This window comes from Nilaparvata lugens, chromosome 11, assembly GCF_014356525.2.
Source record: "Nilaparvata lugens isolate BPH chromosome 11, ASM1435652v1, whole genome shotgun sequence".
Classification (NCBI taxonomy): domain Eukaryota; kingdom Metazoa; phylum Arthropoda; class Insecta; order Hemiptera; family Delphacidae; genus Nilaparvata; species Nilaparvata lugens.
This window is the reverse complement of record NC_052514.1, coordinates 4840379-4862435: the sequence shown is the minus strand read 5'-3', so window position 1 is coordinate 4862435 and position 22057 is coordinate 4840379. Positions and strand designations below refer to the sequence as shown.

Genomic DNA, 22057 nt, shown 5'->3' with positions numbered 1-22057 from the left:
AATTTGTTATTATACCTTTTGAAGTTGATTGACGGATTAAGAGTAATGATTGAAGTTGTTGAGAAGCGGATGCAACTTATTAGGCTATTAGGCTAGCTTCACACACATTCAGTTTCATTCGGTTCGGTCTGTTTTGGTTCGTTACCGAAGACGAATGCATAAGGCTCTCATACATATCAGGTTTCAATTCGTACGGTTCTAATTAGGTATTTTCTTCTCAAACACAGCTATGTTTGGATTTTGTTTGGATTTTTAAAATTCATGCTGGTATTAAAATATAAAAGCTGGTGTTCAATATAGTAAGATGTGATTTCTCGAACAACAGAATTTTCAAGTTAATTAAGAATGATGAACTATTTGAATAGTTCATTTTTGATTATATTAATTTTGGACGTTCAGATTGATAATTTTTTAAAATTGAAAATTTGTTTCAATTTTGACACATGGTTTACATAACGTTCATCTCTTCTCTCCATTAATAAAATCATGTAATTTTCATGGAAAAATAAAAATTCTCCCTGAGTTTTAATTTATCTTCATATTTTTTAAGCAAACTATTCATTGAGAAAAATGCTCCAGTGAACTAACAGAAATGAATGATTTTGACATGGAAGATTTTTAAACAGATAATCACGATAAAATAAAAACAAAAAAGCGAGCTTGTGTAGAAGACTTTGTTTTTCTTTCCTGTTCGAATTCGAATATGATACGAATCACCGTTTCGGAATTTGCCGAAAACGAAACGAACCGATCCGAATCGAATGTGTTTGAAAGTAGCTCTTCGCTTGGTACGAATTTGAACCTGATGGAATTTATTAGAATCAAGTGGGCGTTCGGTTCTATGCAGTTTCTATTCGGTACCGAATTCAAACCGAGTAACCGTTTCACACTTATCAGAATTTGCCGAAAACTTACCGAACCGAACCGAATTTGTGTGAAACTAGCCTTATAGAATGTACTCGTAGTCGATCACCAATTAGATATGAATTCATTATTTGCGGAAAAAGATCGAGAATGATGGAATATTCATACGTCAGAACAAAGCTGTGAGGATATTATAATATAATTAGAAAGTGTTCTTGCAGACCTTACTTTAAAAAAAGAAGAGATTGCTGACACAATCTGCAATTTATAAATTCGATTTAGCAATATTAGTTTTAAAAAATAGACGGGTTAACCAGGTAAGTTATTCCCATAATACAAGATTTAGAGGTTTTGTTTACCCACCCCATTGAGTTTTTCTGCTGGAGAGAGGCCCGTTTTATATGGGAATGAAAATATCCAGTTCACTCCCATTTAAAATCAGAGAATTGAGGGCTTGAGGGAGTTCAAAAAAACACTCAAGGGAATTCCTTATTGTATTTTGCTCTTACAGATTAGCATACTTCCTTCTTGGTAAATTTTTGCTTAATGTATGTTATATTAAGTCTGTAGTTTTGTCTGTCTGTTGTGTTTGATAAATGAAGGATATTTATTAATATATTAGATTAGACTTTGACGTGTCATATACTGTGGGAGGACTGCTTCCTTGATGCATTTTCATTATATGACGACAAAGTAAAGTGGTTATTTCTTGAATCAGCAGTGTTAATATATGATAATCTCTATATTTATTATTATGTATATTTATTTTAATTTTCAATATTATTTGTAAATGTCAATTTGGTTGCTAGAAGTAGTAGTCCTGGTGATAACTACCTATCTTATTAATTTAACTCTTTTTTATATCAGTATTCTTCTCCTGTCTTCTTAAGTGTATATTTTTGTATTTTTCTGTCCAGTTTTCAACAGTTTGTGACATGGGCAGTGATATTTGTTTTTGTTTTTCCCAAGATGTAGATTCAAACTCGATACTGTCAAAAAATTCGGGGAAGCAGAAATTAATTGGAAACTAATGACGAAAGCTTCCCTGTATCGGACGGTAAAAGAAGGTGGTCCCACTGAGAGAGTGGCATATGATAATAAAAATCAAAATACGGTCAGATTTTTCTCATTGGAAAGTATCAAACAACGAATCTGGAACTGTGAGGTAATTTAACCCTTCAAATTTAACCGTAGTCAATAATGTGGGTAAAGGTATTGCCACCAGGCTGAGTGACCACAGAGAGAACCCAGAGGGACTTCACCAATGAAACCATCATTCTTTCCATTTGACCAGTCACGTGGCTAGGATGCATGATATTCAATTCAATCGGTGTCGTCCGATAAGCGATCTCCAATGTGCGATCAGGGAGAAAGTAGTTCACTGAGTGATCTATTGTTCAGAATAAAAGGCATACACAGATTGCGCCCAGCGATCAAATGGAAGTAATACATAGCTCCCTTACACACATACACTGTTTACGTAGTGACGTCATCACTGCTAGTAACATTATTTGTCCCGCTCTCTCTGTTGAAGAGAGATGGTATCCGATAACCATCTGCTTTATAACGACCATTCCTTTCTTTTCATCTCTGAAAGTGTTCCATTGATTTATCTCGACTAGTGAAGAGTCTTGGAATCATGAATACTTGAAGTTCCAGTTCTGACAGTAGGTTGAACCGGGAATCCCCCGGTTTGTCATAACCCCACCGCCCCGTCAACTTTTAGATAATTAGCACATATTGACTCTTTCAGTCTGTCTCCATGAGTGAGAATAAGAACAGTAGTGTTATGTTTGCTATGCTGAGTGACGGAGGTTCAAATTTCTTAGTGTTTAAAGGTTTCAAGTTTTTGAGAAATATATCTCTATCTATCAGCCACAATATTGTCATCAAAACAAATTCAGATATAAAAAGTCAAAACATTATAACACATGATTGAGACGATCAAAAGGAATCATTTGTAATAGAATATTGTATCCAATGAACAATATATTTACATACTGTTAAAAAATTCCTATAGTGTCTTTGTGAAATCAACGGTTTTTTGTTATTTAAGAAATACGATTTTGAACGGCTCCCATTTTTTTTGAAAAGGCAACGTGTTGAAATGGATGAGAGTAGTAGTTCTAGTTCTGGTAAAGATGACTATGTTATTATAAGTAGGCCAAGACTTTTCTGGGACAGAATTTCTTACAATATGATGCAGGAAACTTATCAATATTATGAACGGTTTAGATTAAGCTTTCCTCAATAAAGCGTTATTGGAAATATTCAGAAAATGTACGTCCAAAATGTTTTATGTTTTTTATTAAAAAAATTAATTAATGTCGTTAATTTAATTATTAAGATTTGATAATTAACTTTTTTTGAAACATTACTACTCACATAACTATTATATGTAAGTTATGTAAGTTAAGTAGTTATTATAATTTATCAACTATTTATCATTAACAAAGTGTAAACGGAGGGGGGGGTTGTTTCTTCTCTTCTATAATATTTGCTAAAATTATGCTATCAAATCTCTAGTTGAATCCTTGATTGGTTGGGAGCTTTTAGTGAATTCGTTCATTCAAATGCACAGATTATCATCATTAACTAATTGTCACCTATTCTAGCAACTATAGTAACTACGAGCCAGGAACTTCATTGAAAATACTTTTAAAATTTAACCTCAGGTTTATTGAACTCATCAACAAATCAATAGAAATCATGTCAAATTTTAAAACAGAGTTACTCAGTAACTGATTTAGAAAACGAAGGTATAGACTATTCAATTCCAATCCATACATTCTGGGAACCTGCTAACTTGCTGCAACTAAATTCGGGCCTCGGTCATTCTATGTACTAAATTTCGAGCTAAAAGAAAACAATAAAAGTTCGGCACTCACCATTTCAACAATTTAAATTTCGACTCTTCAGAAACACACACATACGATTTAAGAAAACTCTATACTGGAACTCACACGCACAAATAATTTCCTGATTCTACTCCCACTAGCTCTATTAAATTTTGGTTCCTATTTAACTACATAAAAATTACTGATAACTGGAAACTTAACAATTTGTCCCTCTGAATGGGGGAAATGGGCCCAATCAGAGAACCGAGGCTCGCGCACCATTACATGATTTTCCGTTCTCTCAATACCAACTGAGGCCTTTTCACTGAAAATTATTCCCCCTCCACGAGCGTTGAGCATAACTTCCAGTGGGAAAGCCAAAGCTGCAAAAAGGTCAATGCTCGTACAATTTTCAAATACAGTGGCTTTTTTGACATGAAATTGAAACTGTACTTGAAAAATGCACGAAAATTGCTTTAATTTTGACAACTAAGCAACAAGTTAGCAAATTCAAACAAGACAGAGTCAATTCTCACACTAAAAACGCTGGGTTCAACATACAGTTAGAATCAAAGTTCATTTCAGTTCAAAAACCTGAAAAATAATATAAGATACACAAAAACCACTACAATACTACCCTCTCAATATCACAATATTACAAAAGTTATTTTCCTGCATGAATGCAATCTGTCCATCGTAAGAAATTTGATAATGTGGATTTTCCACCAAAACATCTTAAGTAGCACTTATTTGTTCAAATATTATATTAGGCTCGCTGGCCAATAAAAACATTAATTAAAATAAAGGAACTGTAATACAGGCGAATATTACAGGTGATTTTACAAGTGTAGAATTATTTTTATGAAACATAATTTTACAGGATTGTAAATTTTAATTTATAAGTCCTGTAATACAGGCCCTGTATTACAAGAGTTTTATGAAACAGGCCCCTGATTTTTACTTTGATATTGGCGTATGAAGGAGGCTCCTTTTTCCTCTTATATTATCCTTGAAATGCAAAATTTTCAAAAACCTTGTATATACGTCGACACGCAATTTAAAATGGAACATACCTGTCAAATTTCATGAAAATCTATCACCGCGTTTCGCCGTAAATGCGCAACATATAAACATTGAGAGAAATGCCAAACCGTTGACTTGAATCTTAGACCTCACTTCGCTCGGTCAATTATTATGTATATTTATTTTCATTTTTAATATCTGTAAATTTCAATTCAGTTGCTAGAAGTAGTAGTCCTGGTGAAAACTACCTATCTTATTGATTCAACTTTTTTATATTAGTATTCTTCTCCTGTCTTCTTAAATGTATTTTTTTGTATTCTTCTGTCCCGTTTCAACAGTTTCTGACCTGCGCAGTGATATTTGTTTTTGTTTGTCCCAAGATGTCAATTCAAATCCGATACTGTCAATGAAAGCGGGAAAACACAAATTGATTGGAATCTAATGACGAAAGCTTCCCTGTATCGGATGTTAAAAGAAGGTGGTGGCACTGATCGATTGTCATATGATAATAAAAATCCTAATATGGTCTTATTATTCTCATTGGAAAATTTCAATCAACGAATCTGGAACTGTGAGGTGATTTAACCGTTCAAATTTAACCGTAGTCAATAATGTGGGTAAAGGTATTGCCACCAGACTGAGTGACCACAGAGAGAACCCAGAGGGACTTCACCAATAAAACCATCATTCTTTCCATTTGACCAGTCACGTGGCTAGAATGCATCAAAGTTAGTAGACAGAAGGTTGGTCACTCATCTATAGTATTTTAGTTGAAATGCAATTGGAGTTGGGGAACTGCAGCCGTGACGTAGGCTGTAGTACAGAGTAGGCAGAATATCGCATTCTTGAAAATCATACGGTGACCTGTAGTCAAATTATATAACACAAACATTTTTTGACATGCAAGCTTTCTGTTTCTGCTTTACAATAATTATCAAAACATTTGAATAAAACAAGCATTTTGCAATATAAAAGCAAAAAACCCACCTCCTAACCTTCCCTTTCAAACCCTCAAGTTTTTTTTATCTTCTAGGTCGTGTTCATATTTGAGAATTTGTGATATTGTGAATTTCGGGGATGAGATATTTTGATTCTCGTAGAACATGTGCTCGATACCAGCATGTGTTCAGTGCATTTATATGAATGAAATTCATTGGATTTATCGGGATCGGTTTATTGTTTTATTGAAATGCATTAGTTTATCAAGATTTTTTATGGGTTAATCTGAAATTATAATAGTATAACGTTGTCTACTAACGCTTTTCCAGCTTATTAACTTTTTCGTGTCACGTGTTTATATTCTTGAAAAACTTTCAACTTCATTTTATTCATACAAGTTGAATGAACTTGATATATTAAACAACATCATTAGAATCGGTGATTAATTCGCTATAAGTATGGAGAATTTTTAAGTTCTAGGTCAATCTTGAGGGGTTTAGACGACGATGTATTTGAAGATACAGTGAATAAACTGTATGCTCAGTGTGGTTACTCTATCACTTTTTTACTACACGTGACGTCACGCTGGCATTCCCCCCACCACTTCGAATCTTACACCTGTGAGTGATCAACCTTCTGTCTACTAACGTTGAGAATGCATGATATTCAATTCAATCGGTGTCGTCCGATAAGCGATCTCCGATGTGCGATCAGGGAGAAAGTAGTTCACTGAGTGATCTATTGTTTAGAATAACAGGCATACACAGATTGCGCCCAGCGATCAAATGGAAGTAATACATAGCTCCCTTACACACATACACTGTTTACGTAGTGACGTCATCACTGCTAGTAACATTATTTGTCCCGCTCTCTCTGTTGAAGAGAGATGGTATCCGATAACCATCTGCTTTATAACGACCATTCCTTTCTTTTCATCTCTGAAAGTGTTCCATTGATTTATCTCGACTAGTGAAGAGTCTTGGAATCATGAATACTTGAAGTTCCAGTTCTGACAGTAGGTTGAACCGGGAATCTCCCGGTTTGTCATAACCCCACCGCCCCGTCAACTTTCAGATAATTAGCACATATTGACTCTTTCAGTCTGTCTCCATGAGTGAGAATAAGAACAGTGGTGATATGTTTGCTATGCTGAGTGACGGAGGTTCAAATTTCTTAGTGTTTGAAGGTTTCAAGTTTTCGAGAAATATATCTCTCTATCTATCAGACACAATATTGTCATTAAAACAAATTCACATATGAAAAGTCAAAACATTAGAACAAATGATTGAGACGATGTGTTTGCTAGAACCAATTCGACAGAGGTCATTCATTCAAAATAGCTGTATCTTAATGAATGATTGAGCATACAATCATGGTTCTAGCCCAATCTTTCAATATAAATTAGAATGGAATTATAGGAAAGTTATATGTATCTCATTAACTTGGCTAATACGTACGTTGTCATAATACATTAGTGTTCGCTTGAAGCTTACTGGAGTGGAGTATCTTACTATTAGGATACTGGAGGAAATTCGAATTCCGCTCCTTCAGTCGGGGAACGTAATGTTGGCTGCTAGTGAGAGCGAAATGACATCACTCGTGATGACGTCACTGACGTTCACTTTGTTACGTTCAATCTGTGAGTGCCCAAACACATTGTGACCGCTGGGCGCAATCTGCAGACTCCCAGAATAACAATAAGGATAGACAGACGCTATGAATGGAAGAACTTGGGTGTAATTGATCATCAGGGACAAAGCGACAGAGGAAGGCCACAAGCGTATGTGTATACTCTGATGATGATTGAATCAGTACCTACCACCACCCATAAAAAGGAATCATTTCTAAAAGAATATTGTATCCAATGAACAATATATGTACAAAATGTTAAAAAATTCAATTTGGGTACTATTAACTCACTGGTGATAGTAGAAACATTCAATTTGGGTAGCCTATAATCAATTAATCAAAATGAGAAAATCTCAGGAAATTTTTTTCTAATTTTAGTTTGTGGGATGTAAGCACCTAAAGTTTAAATGTATATTTTGAGCTATGTTGATGAAATCTGTTATGTGAATAAAATATGGGAGTCATTTCGCTTTTATATATACTTGCTATAACAATAATTGTAGATTGGCATAAACTTGAAACTTGTGATTGCTTGTATATGTTAAACTGTAAACTTTTATATATATATATATATAATATATATATATATATATATATATATATTATATACATGCTATAATGAAGATGAATTTGAACTGTTCGAAGCTGAAAGCTGTTCAAAAAAACTAATTCCTTTTTATGGGAGGTGGTAGGTACTGATTCAATCATCATCATCATCATCAATATGGCCCGCCGCAAAGTAGACCCACGCTAATCCACGAAAAGCAACCCACGCCGTGGGATGTTTTGTAAACCATTGCTAGGCTTTTCCAGACATCTGTGTAATACATGCAATGAATAGTCCACTTGTCAGCTGTTTGATTATAATTAATAATTCCATAGCAATGGTTTACAAAACATCCCACGCCGTGGGTTGCTTTTCGTGGATTAGCGTGGGTCTACTTTGCTGCGGGCTTATATCATATTGTGAGTACACACATGACACTACCCATTTATCACTTGTGACCTTCCTCCGTCACTTCCCTGAAGATTAATGACACCCAAGACCTCCCATTCATAGCGTCTGCCTATCTTTATTGTTATTCTGAACAATGGATCGCTGGACTTCCAACCCCCGAAATCGCTCATTGGAGATCGCTTATTAGACATAACCCTTCAAATTGTCAGCTTTGGTTAGAAGAAACGATCATCGCTATAATTATTGATGCCCACGTTATAATGGCAGTGAAGAAATAAGGGAGATCAGGGTTGCCAAATCTCCATATTTGACTCTAGTTTGCCACTGAGTGTACACAGCTGTTACTCAATTCAATCCCATTACATTTGATCTAATATGAATTTCCATTTTTTGATAAAATAATGAATTTCATGACAAATAAGGATTGTTTGTTCACATATGTACAGTCACTGTCAGAAATAGAAATGAAATATTTCTGGCAATCTGACTACATTGCAAAGCTAGAAAGAGATAGAGCTATCTTATCTGTTGCATGATAGACAAGAATAGCAACACTGCCATCATAACATGGACCTCACTATACAGAGTGGGAGAAAAGTCCGAGAACGGCTTAATATATTATTAGACAAAGGTAATTTGACGGTGGGTGTGATTGGGGATCCTACACTATTTGAAAATACTATGCCTTCAAAAATCTGGTCCACAATCTTGGATCCGTCATTTTTAATGCACATCGATATCTCAAACCGTTTAGAAGATATTCACATTATCAATCAATACCATACTAATCAGAAATGAAATACTGTATAAGTGTTATTCATTAATAATGTGCTAATATCTTCTAAACCGTTTGTAATATTGATGTGCGGTTTTTGCCATTCATTTTCTCTTGAAATTCCGCATGGATATCATGTATCGCATGACCACCTTTTTAAAAAATAGAGTTACATTCAAAATGGCGGATCCAAGATGGCTGACCAGATTTTCAAAGTCATAGAGAATAGTATTCTCAATTCGAGTAGGATCCCCAATCACACCCACCTTGGAATCACATTTTTCGCCACACTGCACAGAAAGCAGCTGTTTTCCAGTCCCTATGTAGATATGAAAGACATTGTTTGCAGACGACTCTCGTCTGACGTCAGAACAGGTTTCTTTCCGGCCTAGGCCGGAAAGAGTACCCTTTCCATCCGCTAACATGGAACTGAGAAAGGTGATCAAAAAACAGCTGATCAAAAAACTTTTCATTATTTGTGTTAATTATTCAATAATTAAAACATTTATAATAATATCATTCTATTGTCATTTGAAAGAATAAAAAAGTATAAACTCAACCTCCCAAATAATTGAACATCATCTTTTAGGTTATTTAGAAAAATCAGAATAAGAAATAAAAATACTTGGACAATTTCCTGATATTCAGATTACCTCAGATTTGCTAGAGCTATCACCTTCCACTTCTGCTTTCGGAAGTGCTTAGTAAACAACTATTCTCATATATATATTGTTTATTTTTGTGTGTGGCGAAAAATAGCGTTCGCACCACGAGCAAAAATGTTTTTTCGGCCTACGGCCTCGGACTTGAAACCCGATTTCGAGCCGGAAAAATCTCATTTTCTGCTCTAGGTGCGAACTATACTATTTTATGAGGTACTAAGCCGTTCTCATAATGTTCTCTCACCTTTCTGCTTTGTATAGTAGAATATTAAAACTCTCTAATGGTAGGTCATCTATAAAGCTCTCTAAAGCTGCCATCTCTCACTTAAACTTGAAGAATGATGTGTCAATCGATTAGTAATTAAATTTACTGGGAAAACTTATTCCTATAGTGTTCTTGTAAAATCTACGGTTTTTTGTTATTTAAGAAATACGATTTTGAACGGCTCCCATTTTTTTAATGGGAAAAATTTTCATAATATTTTTGTAGCTCTGATTTGCTGTAATGAATGATCATGCAAAGAAGCATTTCCATTTGTCTAGCCTCTATCGAGAAAAAGAATAGTACCTAAGTGAAAAAAGCAAAGGGAGTTGCTGAGGACTGTTTGAAAATTATATTCAGATATTGTAGCAGCCAGAAACAATGCCCTAAAATATTGGTAGGGAGTTCTAGTCCAGTAACTATATACATTGGTGCTTGCAATTTATATTGTAGTTCTGATTTTTTAATATATTATTTGAATACATACATGAGAGAAGTCCAGAACCAATTTCTTCATGCAAAATTTCCTTGTGTTAGATACAGAATTGCCCAAAAACCTCGTATTCTCGGTTCATTTTCCAGTTTACAGCTATTTCTGCCAAATCTAGTAATCGGACTGAAAAATTTGCTATTGCCTTTTTTCGATTAAAAACCCCTGAGTATAATGAGATCATTTGGAACTCTCTATCTCCAATTAGTACTGAGGATGATTTTTCAAAAAATAGTGAAATTAGAATAAAAAATCAATTCTGATGAATTTTAGTTTTTGATCAAACATATCTCCTGATTGTTACCATTTAGATATTGTATAAATTCAAAATCCCTCCAGGCGTATTTTTGTGCTCTACAATCTCAGATGAAGTAGATAGTCCAGTCACTATATACATTGGTGCATGCAATTTATATTGTGGTTCTGATTTTTTAATATATTATTTGGGTACATGAGAGAAGTCCAGAACCAATTTCTTCATGCAAAATTTCCTTGTGCTAGATACAGCATACAGGGTGGCCCAAAGACCTCGTATTTTCGGCTCATTTTCCAGTTTTCAGCTATTTCTGCCAAATCTCATAATCGGACAGAAAAATTTGCTCTTGCCTTTTTTAGATAATAAAATTCTGAATGGAATGTGATCATCCGGAACTCTCTATCTCCAATTAGTACTGAGTTATGATTTTACAAAAATGAGTGAAATTTGAAGAAAAAATAAATTTTGATGAATTTTAGTTTTTGATCAACAATATCTTCCGATTTTTACCATTGAGATGTATAATTCAAAATCCCTTTGGGTGTATTTTTGTGCTCTACAACCTGAGATCAGGTAGAGTGCTCTATCTCATATAGATTTCCGGGTACACCTGACAACAATGCACCTTGTATTGTGAAAAAATCCTAATTTTCACCAACTACATTTTCCTCACATTGATATTTCGCACAATGACATAAAGTTCATGAGAATTTTTTTTTTTTTTTTTTTTAGATTACGTCCTAAAGACTCCAGTCATGGAGTATAAGACAAGTCATGTTATTACATAATAATTCTAACACTAAGTAGTTCAACCTAGTTTAGGTTTGAAAGGAATTCTTGTACACTATAAAAAGCTCTATCAACTAAATATTTTTTCATTTGTTTTTTAAAAATCTTCAAATCATCATTACTTTTCAAGATTTGAGGTAGCTTGTTATAAAATTTCCTACCAATATAATCTGGTTTTTGTTCAAATAACCTACTATTGTGACCCATTATATGATAATCTGCTCTGTTTCGCGTATTATACTCATGAACATCTGAATTCTGGATCACACCACTCGTTTTCACATGCATTACAACTTCATATACATACAAAGATGGCACAGTTAATAGACCAAGCTTTTTAAATAAAGGCCTACAAGAGTCTAACCTATTCACTTTCTCTATACATCTGAGTGCCTTCTTTTGAATCTTAAACACTCTGTCCATATTTTGTTGAGATGAATTACCCCATACTAGAATAGCATACCTAATATGAGATAGTATAAGTCCATGGTAAGCAGTTAACAGTAGTTTTTTATCATTCAGCCTAGCAAGCTGCCGCAGGACAAATACCCCAGATGATATCTTATTATGAATATAATGTATATTATGAATATGTTCTATGATAATCACCCGTTAGATGCACTTCATTTCAGTATTTCCTAGTGGCGAGGCGCGCATAAGAACAACTCAAAGATCAAAATTTCAAACACTTATAACTTTCGACACAATTCTCAGATTCCATCGTACTACACTTGGTGGTCCAAAATCATGCATAAGTCAAATTCGGTCGAAAAATGGAAAATTTATTGTTGAGAGTACTTATGCTCATATTCCAATACACAAAAAATGGCCAATTTCTTTATTCAAAGCTGCATATCTTGTGAAATACAAATATAAAGAAAAATAAAAATCTCAGTACCCTTTTTTAAATATTTTATCACAACATGTTTCGGACATTGATGCCATTTTCAAGTGATATGAAGTAAATAATAAGTAATTAATGATTTATTTACTTCATATCACTTGAAAATGGCATCAATGTCGGAAAGATGTTGTGATTAAATAATTCAAAAAGGGTACTAAGATCTTTATTCTTCTTTCTATTTCTATAAAAAGTAGCCCTACACAGAAAAGAGATAAATAACTCGTGAAATACTTCTGATTAAATTACTTGATCTAGTGAGAATGTGAAACGTTTTCATCTCTTCCCACTCCAATTAATAATACTTTCGAAAGTTACAGAAGATTTTAAGAATGGCGATTTCGGTTTTCCAGAGGGATTTTGAATTATTATACATCTAAATGGTAACAACCGGATATTGTTGATCAAAAACTGAAATTCATCAGAATCGATTTTTCCCTTCAAAATTTTACTAATTTTTGAAAAATTATAACTCAGCACTCATTGGAGATAGAGAGTTCCAAATGATCTCATTCCATTCAAAATTTCATAATCTACAAAAAGGGCTGGGGTATATTTTTCTGTCCGATTACTGGATTGACGGGAATTGCTGAAAACTTGAAAATGTACCGAAAATACAAGGTCTTCGGGTCACTCTGTATTCAGCACAAGGAAATTTTGCATAAAAAATCGGTTCTGAACTTCTCTTATGTATCCAAACAATAATTACATAATAAAAAATCAGAACTACAATAAAAATTATTGCAAGCACCAATGCATATAGTACGTGACTGAACTATTAGTGCAAAAAGTCTGTCCTAGCACATAATAAATAAAAAATCTGGTTTGGCGCACTCACACAACTTTCCTTGCCGTCATGAAAATTGATCACCTGACGCTAGTGTTCACGCGCATAAGAGTCTAATATTCTAAGATCTTAGCCAGCTGGTGACAGGTCAATAACGCTGGAGACACACGATGTGTGCTATCTCTCCATAGTGAATGATTTAATAGAATCAACAGTTGCCAACAGTTTGCAATTGAATAATCACATTTTTTCGAATGTCGAGCTTATTTTCAATTTTAGGTGGAAATGTTACAAAACATTAATTGTAGAGATTTTTATGCTCAATTTTTTCCACTTGAAATTTTTTGTTTAAATTGTATCTGAAGCCTGATAATTGGGAATCTAAAATCAAACTCTGCATAGATAAGGCTGAAATTTTTACAGATATGGGACTTATGGCAGTTGATAGAGCTTATCAATGACTATTCTAGGTAAGAATTTGATCAAAATCGTTGGAGCCGTTTTCGAGAAAATCGCGAAAAACCCTTTTTCACCATTTGACAACATTTTCGCCATTTTAGCCGCCATATTGAATTTCATTTGATCAAAATTGTTCGTGTCGGATCCTTATAGGGGAAGGACCTTAAGTTCCAAATTTCAAGTCATTTCGTTAATTAGGAGATGAGATATCGTGTACACAGACACACATACACTCATACATAGTTTTCCTCCAATGTCATAATTGTATTATGAATATAGTATTTTATACAAAAAATGAATAAATAAATGAATGAATACATACACACACACATACAGACCAATACCCACAAACCACATTTTTGGACTTGGGGGATTTTGAAACGTATAGAAATTTAGAAATTGGGGTACCTTAATTTTTTTCGGAAAGCAATACTTTCCTTACCTATGGTAATAGGGCAAGGAAAGTAAAATCAATTTATCTTCATCTCTCCTTCTTCTTCTCCTTTCACTGAGAATTTCTGAATCTAAAAAAGGGACGAGAGCAAATTTTTCTGTCCGATCACTAGATTTGGCAGAAATAGCTGAAAACTGGAAAATGAGCCAAAAATACGAGGTTTTTGGGCCACTCTGTATTTAGCACAAGGAAATTTTGCATAAAGAATCGGTTCTGGACTTCTCTCATGTACCCAAATAACATATTGAAATATCTGAACTACAATATAAATTGCAAGCACACCCCCTTTTTATGTCTATATTGACTGGACTATTCGGAAAGATTCTGTATATTTTTTCAAGAATTCAAAGAAAGACTAATTATGTAATTTACGCAAAATTTTGACTCTTTTTTCAATTGTTTTTCTATTTTTGTCAAGTAAATTTCTATATCAGTTGAAAATGGAAGCATTAACTATGTAAAATCTGAGTTTAAAATCATCTTGTCTCACTTTTCTTGCAGAGGGAAATCAATGGCATAAAATATAACTATAAAAGAGTGCAGAATGAGTTTAGAATAGATTTTGAAGCATCTGGAAATAAGGGAAATGCACTAATCTATCACTACGAAGGTGTAACCGTAACTAGAGACGGAGTAGTAAGGGAAGTCAAGTATTACAATGCCGAAAGCAAAAGTATTAGATATGGTAAGTAATAGGCCAACAATATTGATGTTTCAATGAATACAGTAGAACTTTTCTAATCCGACTCAGGGCCGTTTGCACAGTATAGATTGCTAAACTCGATTATGTCAATCAAGTTTAAGTTAATCTGAAAGTTTAAACTTGAATCGGTTTTCTCAGTGCATTAACTAATCCAGTTTAAGTTCAACTAGTTTAGCGTTAAGTTGGTAATAGAATGTCATCTATATAATAAGAGAGAGTAGGGTTGTGTTTGTTCGTTTGTTCGCATCAAAACATGTCAACTTGTGGATTGCATACCGCAAAAACGGGACTTATTTAGATATCCAAATTTTGCACATAGATTCTAAAAATATCAATCTCATGCACCTCGAAGCCCAAATTTTTATTTTCCGTCTAGATTTTTCAGAATTAATGTTCAAATTTCATGGACATGAAGTTTCAAAGTTACGGCATTGTTATAAAGTGTGCTTGTCGTTTATAATATCAGGAAGGCTGATTTTTACAGGAAATTTTTTATTTGTTTACAAACCATCAGTAAATTGAGGTTATGTAGCTACTATTTTAGTATTTTCTTGTTCTTGTCCAAAATCCACAGAGCTGTAAGCCGTACGGTTATAAAAGTGAAAAGCGATTAAGAAATTCTTAAAAAACTTATGTTTAGTTGGCACCAGAAAATATATTTTAGAATGTAAGTTGAAAAAGTTATTTTGTTACACTTGAATCTACTACGGTCTTCCTCGTTTATTAGAAATCTCTCGAAAGCAATATATCTCAGTTATGTGTTATTAAAAACATGTTTTCTAATCGAAGACCAGTGTTAAAAATAGTCTTAATTTCTATCAAGGGGTTTATTCAATCAAAATACTTCAAGTTAATCCAAATTATTTGGTTTAAACCTCCTACTTTGGAGGTTTAAACTTTCCCAGAGTTCAAACTCAATACAGAGTTTAAACCAATATTGTGCAAACGGAATTTTAGTTTAAACCAAAAAAAATCCAGATTTGGTTTAAGCTTTAGCTTAAACTTACACTGTGCAAACGGCCCTTATTGGTAAATTCATCGGACATACACCGATTTCGCCCATCGGCCAAAGGGCCGATGCTCCTAGGGCAAATACATGGCTCCTATACACGTATACTGTTTACGTTGTCACGTCATCACTGCTAGTCTCATTATTTGTTCCGCTCACTCTCTCACTCACCCTCTTTCACCCTCTCTCTCTCTCTCTCACACACTCTCTTTCTCGCTTTATAACGACCATTCCTTCCTATTCGACTCTATTAAAACGATTAGTGTGTTCCATTGATTTATCTCGACTTGTGACGAATTTTGAAATCATGAATACATTGAATTTCCAGCTCTGACAGTATGTTGAACCGGGAATCCCCCGGTTTGTCATAAATCCGTCAACTTTCTGATAAATAGCACATATTGTTGACTCTGTCAGTCTGTCACCATGAGTGAGAATAAGAATAGTGGTGATATGTTTACTTTGCTGTGTGACAGAGGTTCAAAGTTATTAGTGTTTGAAGGTTTTAAGTTTTCAAAATATATATCTCTATCAGCCACATCAATAATCGTCATCAAAACAAATTCAGAAATGAGAAGTTAAAACATTAGAATGGATGATTGAGACGATGTGCTTGCTAAAACAAATTAGACTATTAGACAGAGATCATTTATTCAAGATGACTGTATCTTAATGAATGGATCAATTCAATCATGTTCCCGTTCAATCATGGTTCTAGCCCTATTTTTTAATATCAATAAGAATGGAATTATAGGATAGAAATCTGTATCTCATTAACTTGGCAAATATGTTGTCATAATACAGTAGTGTTTTGCTTGAAGCTTCCTTGGCCTCTTTCACACGATAGGAGACGTGCAACTTGAACACTGAACAGTGTTTACGTTTTTTTGTCTAAGTACATTGAGTCCAATCGTGTCTTCCACATGGTGATCCTGTGCCAGGAACCGCCTTTTGTCACGTCTTTTCCCCTCGAGGCAAGCAGAAACCCGTTTGGATCGAGATACTAGCGGACAAATCGCCGCTTTCACATGGTGATTCTACGTCTCTCCGGTCATCACTTTTTCTCAAAATCTATCTTTCTTGAAAATGGAGATAGAAAGATTCTGATTTCGGATTTGGATTCAGCGACCCCGAATTCCTTGAATCGTTAGTCCCATTTTCGAAAATATCCAAAAACAAGGACGATATGGCTGTTTTTAATGAAGCTTTCTATTATCATATAAATTATACAGTAAAAACGAACAGGTACTGTACTATACAGTACTTATGTACTGTAGCTATTATAATAAAATTCACACTGTATCCTTGTAGGAAATTTGGTGGGATATTTATCTTGATTTCTGAAAATACCCAAAAATAAGGGAGTAAAATAGCTTAGAGAAACCAACGTTTCCCTGCCGATTGACAAAACAGATTAAACATTTAAAAAGTGTAACAAATATCAGATCACTATTCAAGCTATCAAGCTCTCCATAAATCCATTTGTCTCCCCATGGTAGTAGGTTTGCGCCCAACGTTTTCACTTGAACATTTCTATATATACTTGAACATTCATTATATAACACATTTTCTATAACCAAAGCTATAAATTAGTATGATATCAAATCAAATCAAATCGTTTATTGCACAAAAATATATACAGAATACAACTGAAAGGAAATTGACAACTTTGTGCTACACGTCGGCAAAAGAAAACTTGTACGCCGACGTGGAGTCTTAATATAACTTATTCACTTATACACTAATATTAATATATAAAATGATCCTACAATATTATAATATAGGCTAACAGTAATTAACATTCAACCAACTAAATATTCCATTCTAAGAAATAACAATAAATTAAAGATATACATAAAGCTGAATTTAAGATTCATACAACATCAATCAATATTAAACCAAATCATTAATTGAATAAAAATAATTTTCTTTCACCCAGGTATGGAAATCTTTTATTTTAGGCTTCTTTAACAACCATCCTCTTGGAACTTTATTATAGAGTTTATTTCTCAAATATGAATACTTCTACGGGATAGGGTGCTATCAACTCTTTCAATTGTGATTAAGTTTTGAGCGACTTGTCTAGTTACTCTTCGAAAATTTTGAATATTTTTTAATTTGAGCACATGTTTCTTAATAGTCTTTAAAATGAACAATTGTCTTATAGTGAACAGATTGGAATTTTGAAACAATGTGACACTTGGGAAATCTCTCGGATACCTCATTATTGTTTTGATAACTAACTTTTGTAAAACAAATAGAGGTTTTAAAGTTGAATCAAAAGTTCCTCCCCATATAGAATTACCATACTGAACTAAGGATTGGAATAGAGCAAAATAAACAGATTTTAGTAATTTTAGACTCAAAATACTTCTAAGCATGTACATTTTTAAATTGACCACCCTTAATTTTCTACAAAGGTAGCTAATCTGAGGTGACCAGCGTAGATGCTTATCAACAAAAATACCAAGATACTTGTAATTGTTTACACTCTCAATAACCTCATTGCAAGAATCACATGGATACCTGTTACAAGCATTATTCAAACAAAGCCTGTTCATATCTAGATCTCCTCTTGTTGTTGGACTGAAGGTCATACATTTTGTTTTACCAAGATTTAGTCTCAAATAATTACATTTTAGCCACTGAGAAACCTTATAGTAACCCACTTTTGTTTGCTTGATAACATCTTCCCAGGAACCTTCTTGGAAGATAAGTGCTGTGTCATCAGCAAAACAAATTGTCTTAGACCCAACTGAGTCCAGTACACTAGGCAGGTTATTAACATAGATCAAAAATAAAACTGGTCCCAATACAGTCCCTTGAGGTAGACCCCATGTCACATCTCTAATCTCACTATTACTACCACCACAGCTAACGATTTGGCTTCTACCCCTTAGATAACTTTCAAAGAAATCTAACTCTATTCCTTGAATACCAATATTAGATAGCTTCTGGATCATTTTATCATGTGGTACTGTGTCAAAAGCCTTGGCCAGGTCCAGAAACATTACCAAGGTTTTTTTATTTGTTTTGAAACCATTGTATATTGTCTCAGTTAAGGACTCCAATGCATCCTCTGTGCTTCTACCCTGTTGGAAACCAAACTGCCTCTTATCAAGGATTTTATTAACATCTAGATATTCAACTAATCTTTTCTTTACCAATTTTTCAAAAATTTTAGAAATAGAACTTAGCAAGCTAATTGGTCTATAATTTTGAGGTATTTCTTTACTCCCCCCCTTGTGTAAAGGAATAACTTTTGCATGCTTGAAATGCAAGGGAAAGTATCCAGATGAAAAACAACAATTGAAAATTTGTGAAAGAGGTTTAGAGATTGTGTCAGTTAATAGTTTTAGCACGCTGTTGGATATGTTATCCCATCCAGGTGCCTTATTATCATTCAAACTTTTGATTACTTCCTTGATTTCTGTTTCAGTAACAAAATTGAAATTAAATGCATTTTCAATATCTATTGTTTGTTCCAAATATTGATCTTCATTCTGTCCATGTATATCAATTTCCTGCGCTTGATTTATACCTACATTCACAAAATAGTCATTCAAAGCATTAAGATCTTGATTTACATGTAATTGTGAATTCTTATTTACCCCAATAATTGCTTGATTTATCACAGACCATATCTTCTTTATATTATATTATTTTTGTATTTGAAGATGGAGTAGTCTGGTTGATTGAGCCCACTGGCGAAGAGGCAACTGGTCTTGTTGGATCAATTCTAGACAAACTTCATCTTGATGACAAGTCAGGGTGAGTTTCTATATCGCTTATCATAGCTTCATGCTTCATGGTAATATACCAGAGTTTAGTTAGGCTTGTGCATGGGAAGGATGAGAGATGAATGGACCTACAGCTTTAGGTGGGTTCTGAACCATTGGGAAGCGATTTCAGCTCATAAATTCAATTATTGTATTTAAGCTCATGAATTTATTGTATTATATCCAGGGGAATAAACAACTGAGTCCGGTACAAGGTTTTAAAAAAAAATATTTTGAAAAAACGGATTTTATTACTGTAAAAATTATTTCATAATGCGACAAGGAAAACAATCAACAAGCCTGATGATACTTAATTGGAATATATCAGAGAATTCACTTCTACACTACAGCGTTTTCAAACTTTGTTTTCACTCTCCTGAAAAAAAAAAGGATTTAGTGACTATAGGCCATTCCACACAGCACGTGGCGTGCGTGGCTGGACGCACGCCACGCCGGCCACGTTAGCCATATGCCAATTCACACCGCCACGACTGTTGCGATGCTATACCGGCCACGTTTCCCGTCAGTATGCAGGAAGATGTCAACTCCGACGGTCCCGTGGTGTGAATCTGGATTTTCTTGTGGCTCACCTTGGTTTGATGACTCCAGCAGCAGTAGTAGTAATGATAATGAGCTGGTTTTATTGTATTTGGTGACAGCACAGGACCAGTGGGTACATCCAATCAATAAAAAAAGGAAGACCTATGGCGAATTCCATCATTTAATGCGCGACCTTGAGGCTGACAATGATAGTATACATTCAATACGATAGTATACGTCTAGTATACGTTCTGCGCATGCTCGGACCAAAACGTGGCTGGACACGTTTGAAAAGATCGCTCAGAGAGCGAACGGTAGCCACGCGTGGCTAGTATAGCAAGCGTTGCCGCGTGGCCGTGGCTGCTATGTGAATTGCTTCATTTGATTAGCTGGGAAGCGATGTTTTGAAAAGTAGCTAGCGTGCGTCCAGCCACGCACGCCACGTGCTGTGTGGAATGGCCTTTATGTTGGTTTTTCCCCTGCACCCTTCTTATGGAAATACAGCAATAGACTGGCTTCTCCACACATCTGTGTAATCACTTGTCAGCTGATTTATGATGAATAATTCTATAGTCTGATTTTTACTCTAATATTGGCGTATGAAGGAGGCTCCTTTTTCCTTTTATATTATCCTTGAGTTGGAAAATTTCCAAAAACCTTGTATATACGTCGACGCGCAATTTAAAAAGGAACATACCTGTCAAATTTCATGAAAATCTATTACCGCGTTTCGCCGTAAATGCGCAACATATAAACATTCAAACATTTGAACATTAAGAGAAATGCCAAACCGTCGACTTGAATCTTAGACCTCACTTCGCTCGGTCAATCATAAATTTATATTATCTGGCCTTTATATTTTATATTATACAATTTTTCATTCTATACTCTCTGCATTGATGAGCAGATAGCCAGTATAGAAAAGTGTTGATGAAAATAATTTTATTTTCTGTGAAGGCGAGAAGTGTACTATTATCTGGACAAACCTATGCTACAATTCAGATCAGTGAATGGCGAAGGAAGACTGGTTCAGTTCGGAAAGCCCGCTGAGAGTGATAGACTTATGAAAGTTGTAGAACCTACACCTGGCAAACCTGTGTAAGTATAATTCCTGTGTAATTTTTGCTAATCCTAACTTCCTCGCTTCTCTTCTTCTTCTTCTTCTCTTCTTCTTCTTCTTCTCTTCTTCTTCTCTTCTTCTTCTTCTTCTTCTCCAACTTCTTCTTCTTCTTCTTCTTTTCTTCTTCTTCTTCTTCTTCTTCTTCTTCTTCTTCTTCTTCTTCTTCTTCTTCTTCTTCTTCTTCTTTTCTTCTTCTTCTTCTTCTTCTTCTTCTTCTTCTTCTTCTTCTTCTTCTTCTTCTTCTTCTTCTTCTTCTTCTTCTTCTTCTTCTTCTTCTTCTTCTTCTTCTTCTTCTTCTTCTTCTTCCTCTTCTTATCTTGGGGACGACTTTCACAGAGCTTATCATCCACCACCAACAAACGCCCTGTAATCGGTGGGGTCGGATCAATAATAATAAACGGTACGTCAATAATAATTTTATTATTGATTAACGTATTGTTGTCGAGTTACGAACCCAGAAAAATGGCCGCTCACTTACTGGTCTACCAGCACCGAATGCTACTTACGTGGCGTTACTCGTTTTTGCAAGGAGACAATAGTACACCATGAATCTAACCAACAATGAATTTAGTTCACGCAGGAAACGTCATGAGTTATTAGTTAGTTAGTTGGTTATCTGATTAAGTGAATGGTGTTGGAAAATTAAAGATGTCAGTTGAGATGTCTTCTGGAATCGACGTGATGCATGACAACTCGGCCTCATAGTGCTGGAGCAGCCAAATGGCTTCTCCAGCAAATCAAATGTGATAATTTCGCCATTTCTCGCCAAACTCAAGACATGACTTTGAGGGCAGGGCTTCCAAACTAATGAGGAGCTCTAA

At 34.6% G+C, this 22057-nt stretch overlaps 1 protein-coding gene across 1 annotated transcript in view; it reads left to right on the top strand.

Annotated features, from left to right (window-relative positions):
* The window catches only part of LOC111055214, a 128632-nt gene that overhangs the window by 54217 nt on the left and 52358 nt on the right, over positions 1–22057 (top strand). Inside the window, exons 12-15 of the mRNA XM_039437457.1 lie at positions 1834–2029; positions 14587–14770; positions 19475–19568; positions 21074–21214. Of these exons, the coding sequence (XP_039293391.1) occupies positions 1834–2029; positions 14587–14770; positions 19475–19568; positions 21074–21214 (615 nt within the window). The remainder of the gene's footprint in view (positions 1–1833; positions 2030–14586; positions 14771–19474; positions 19569–21073; positions 21215–22057) is intronic.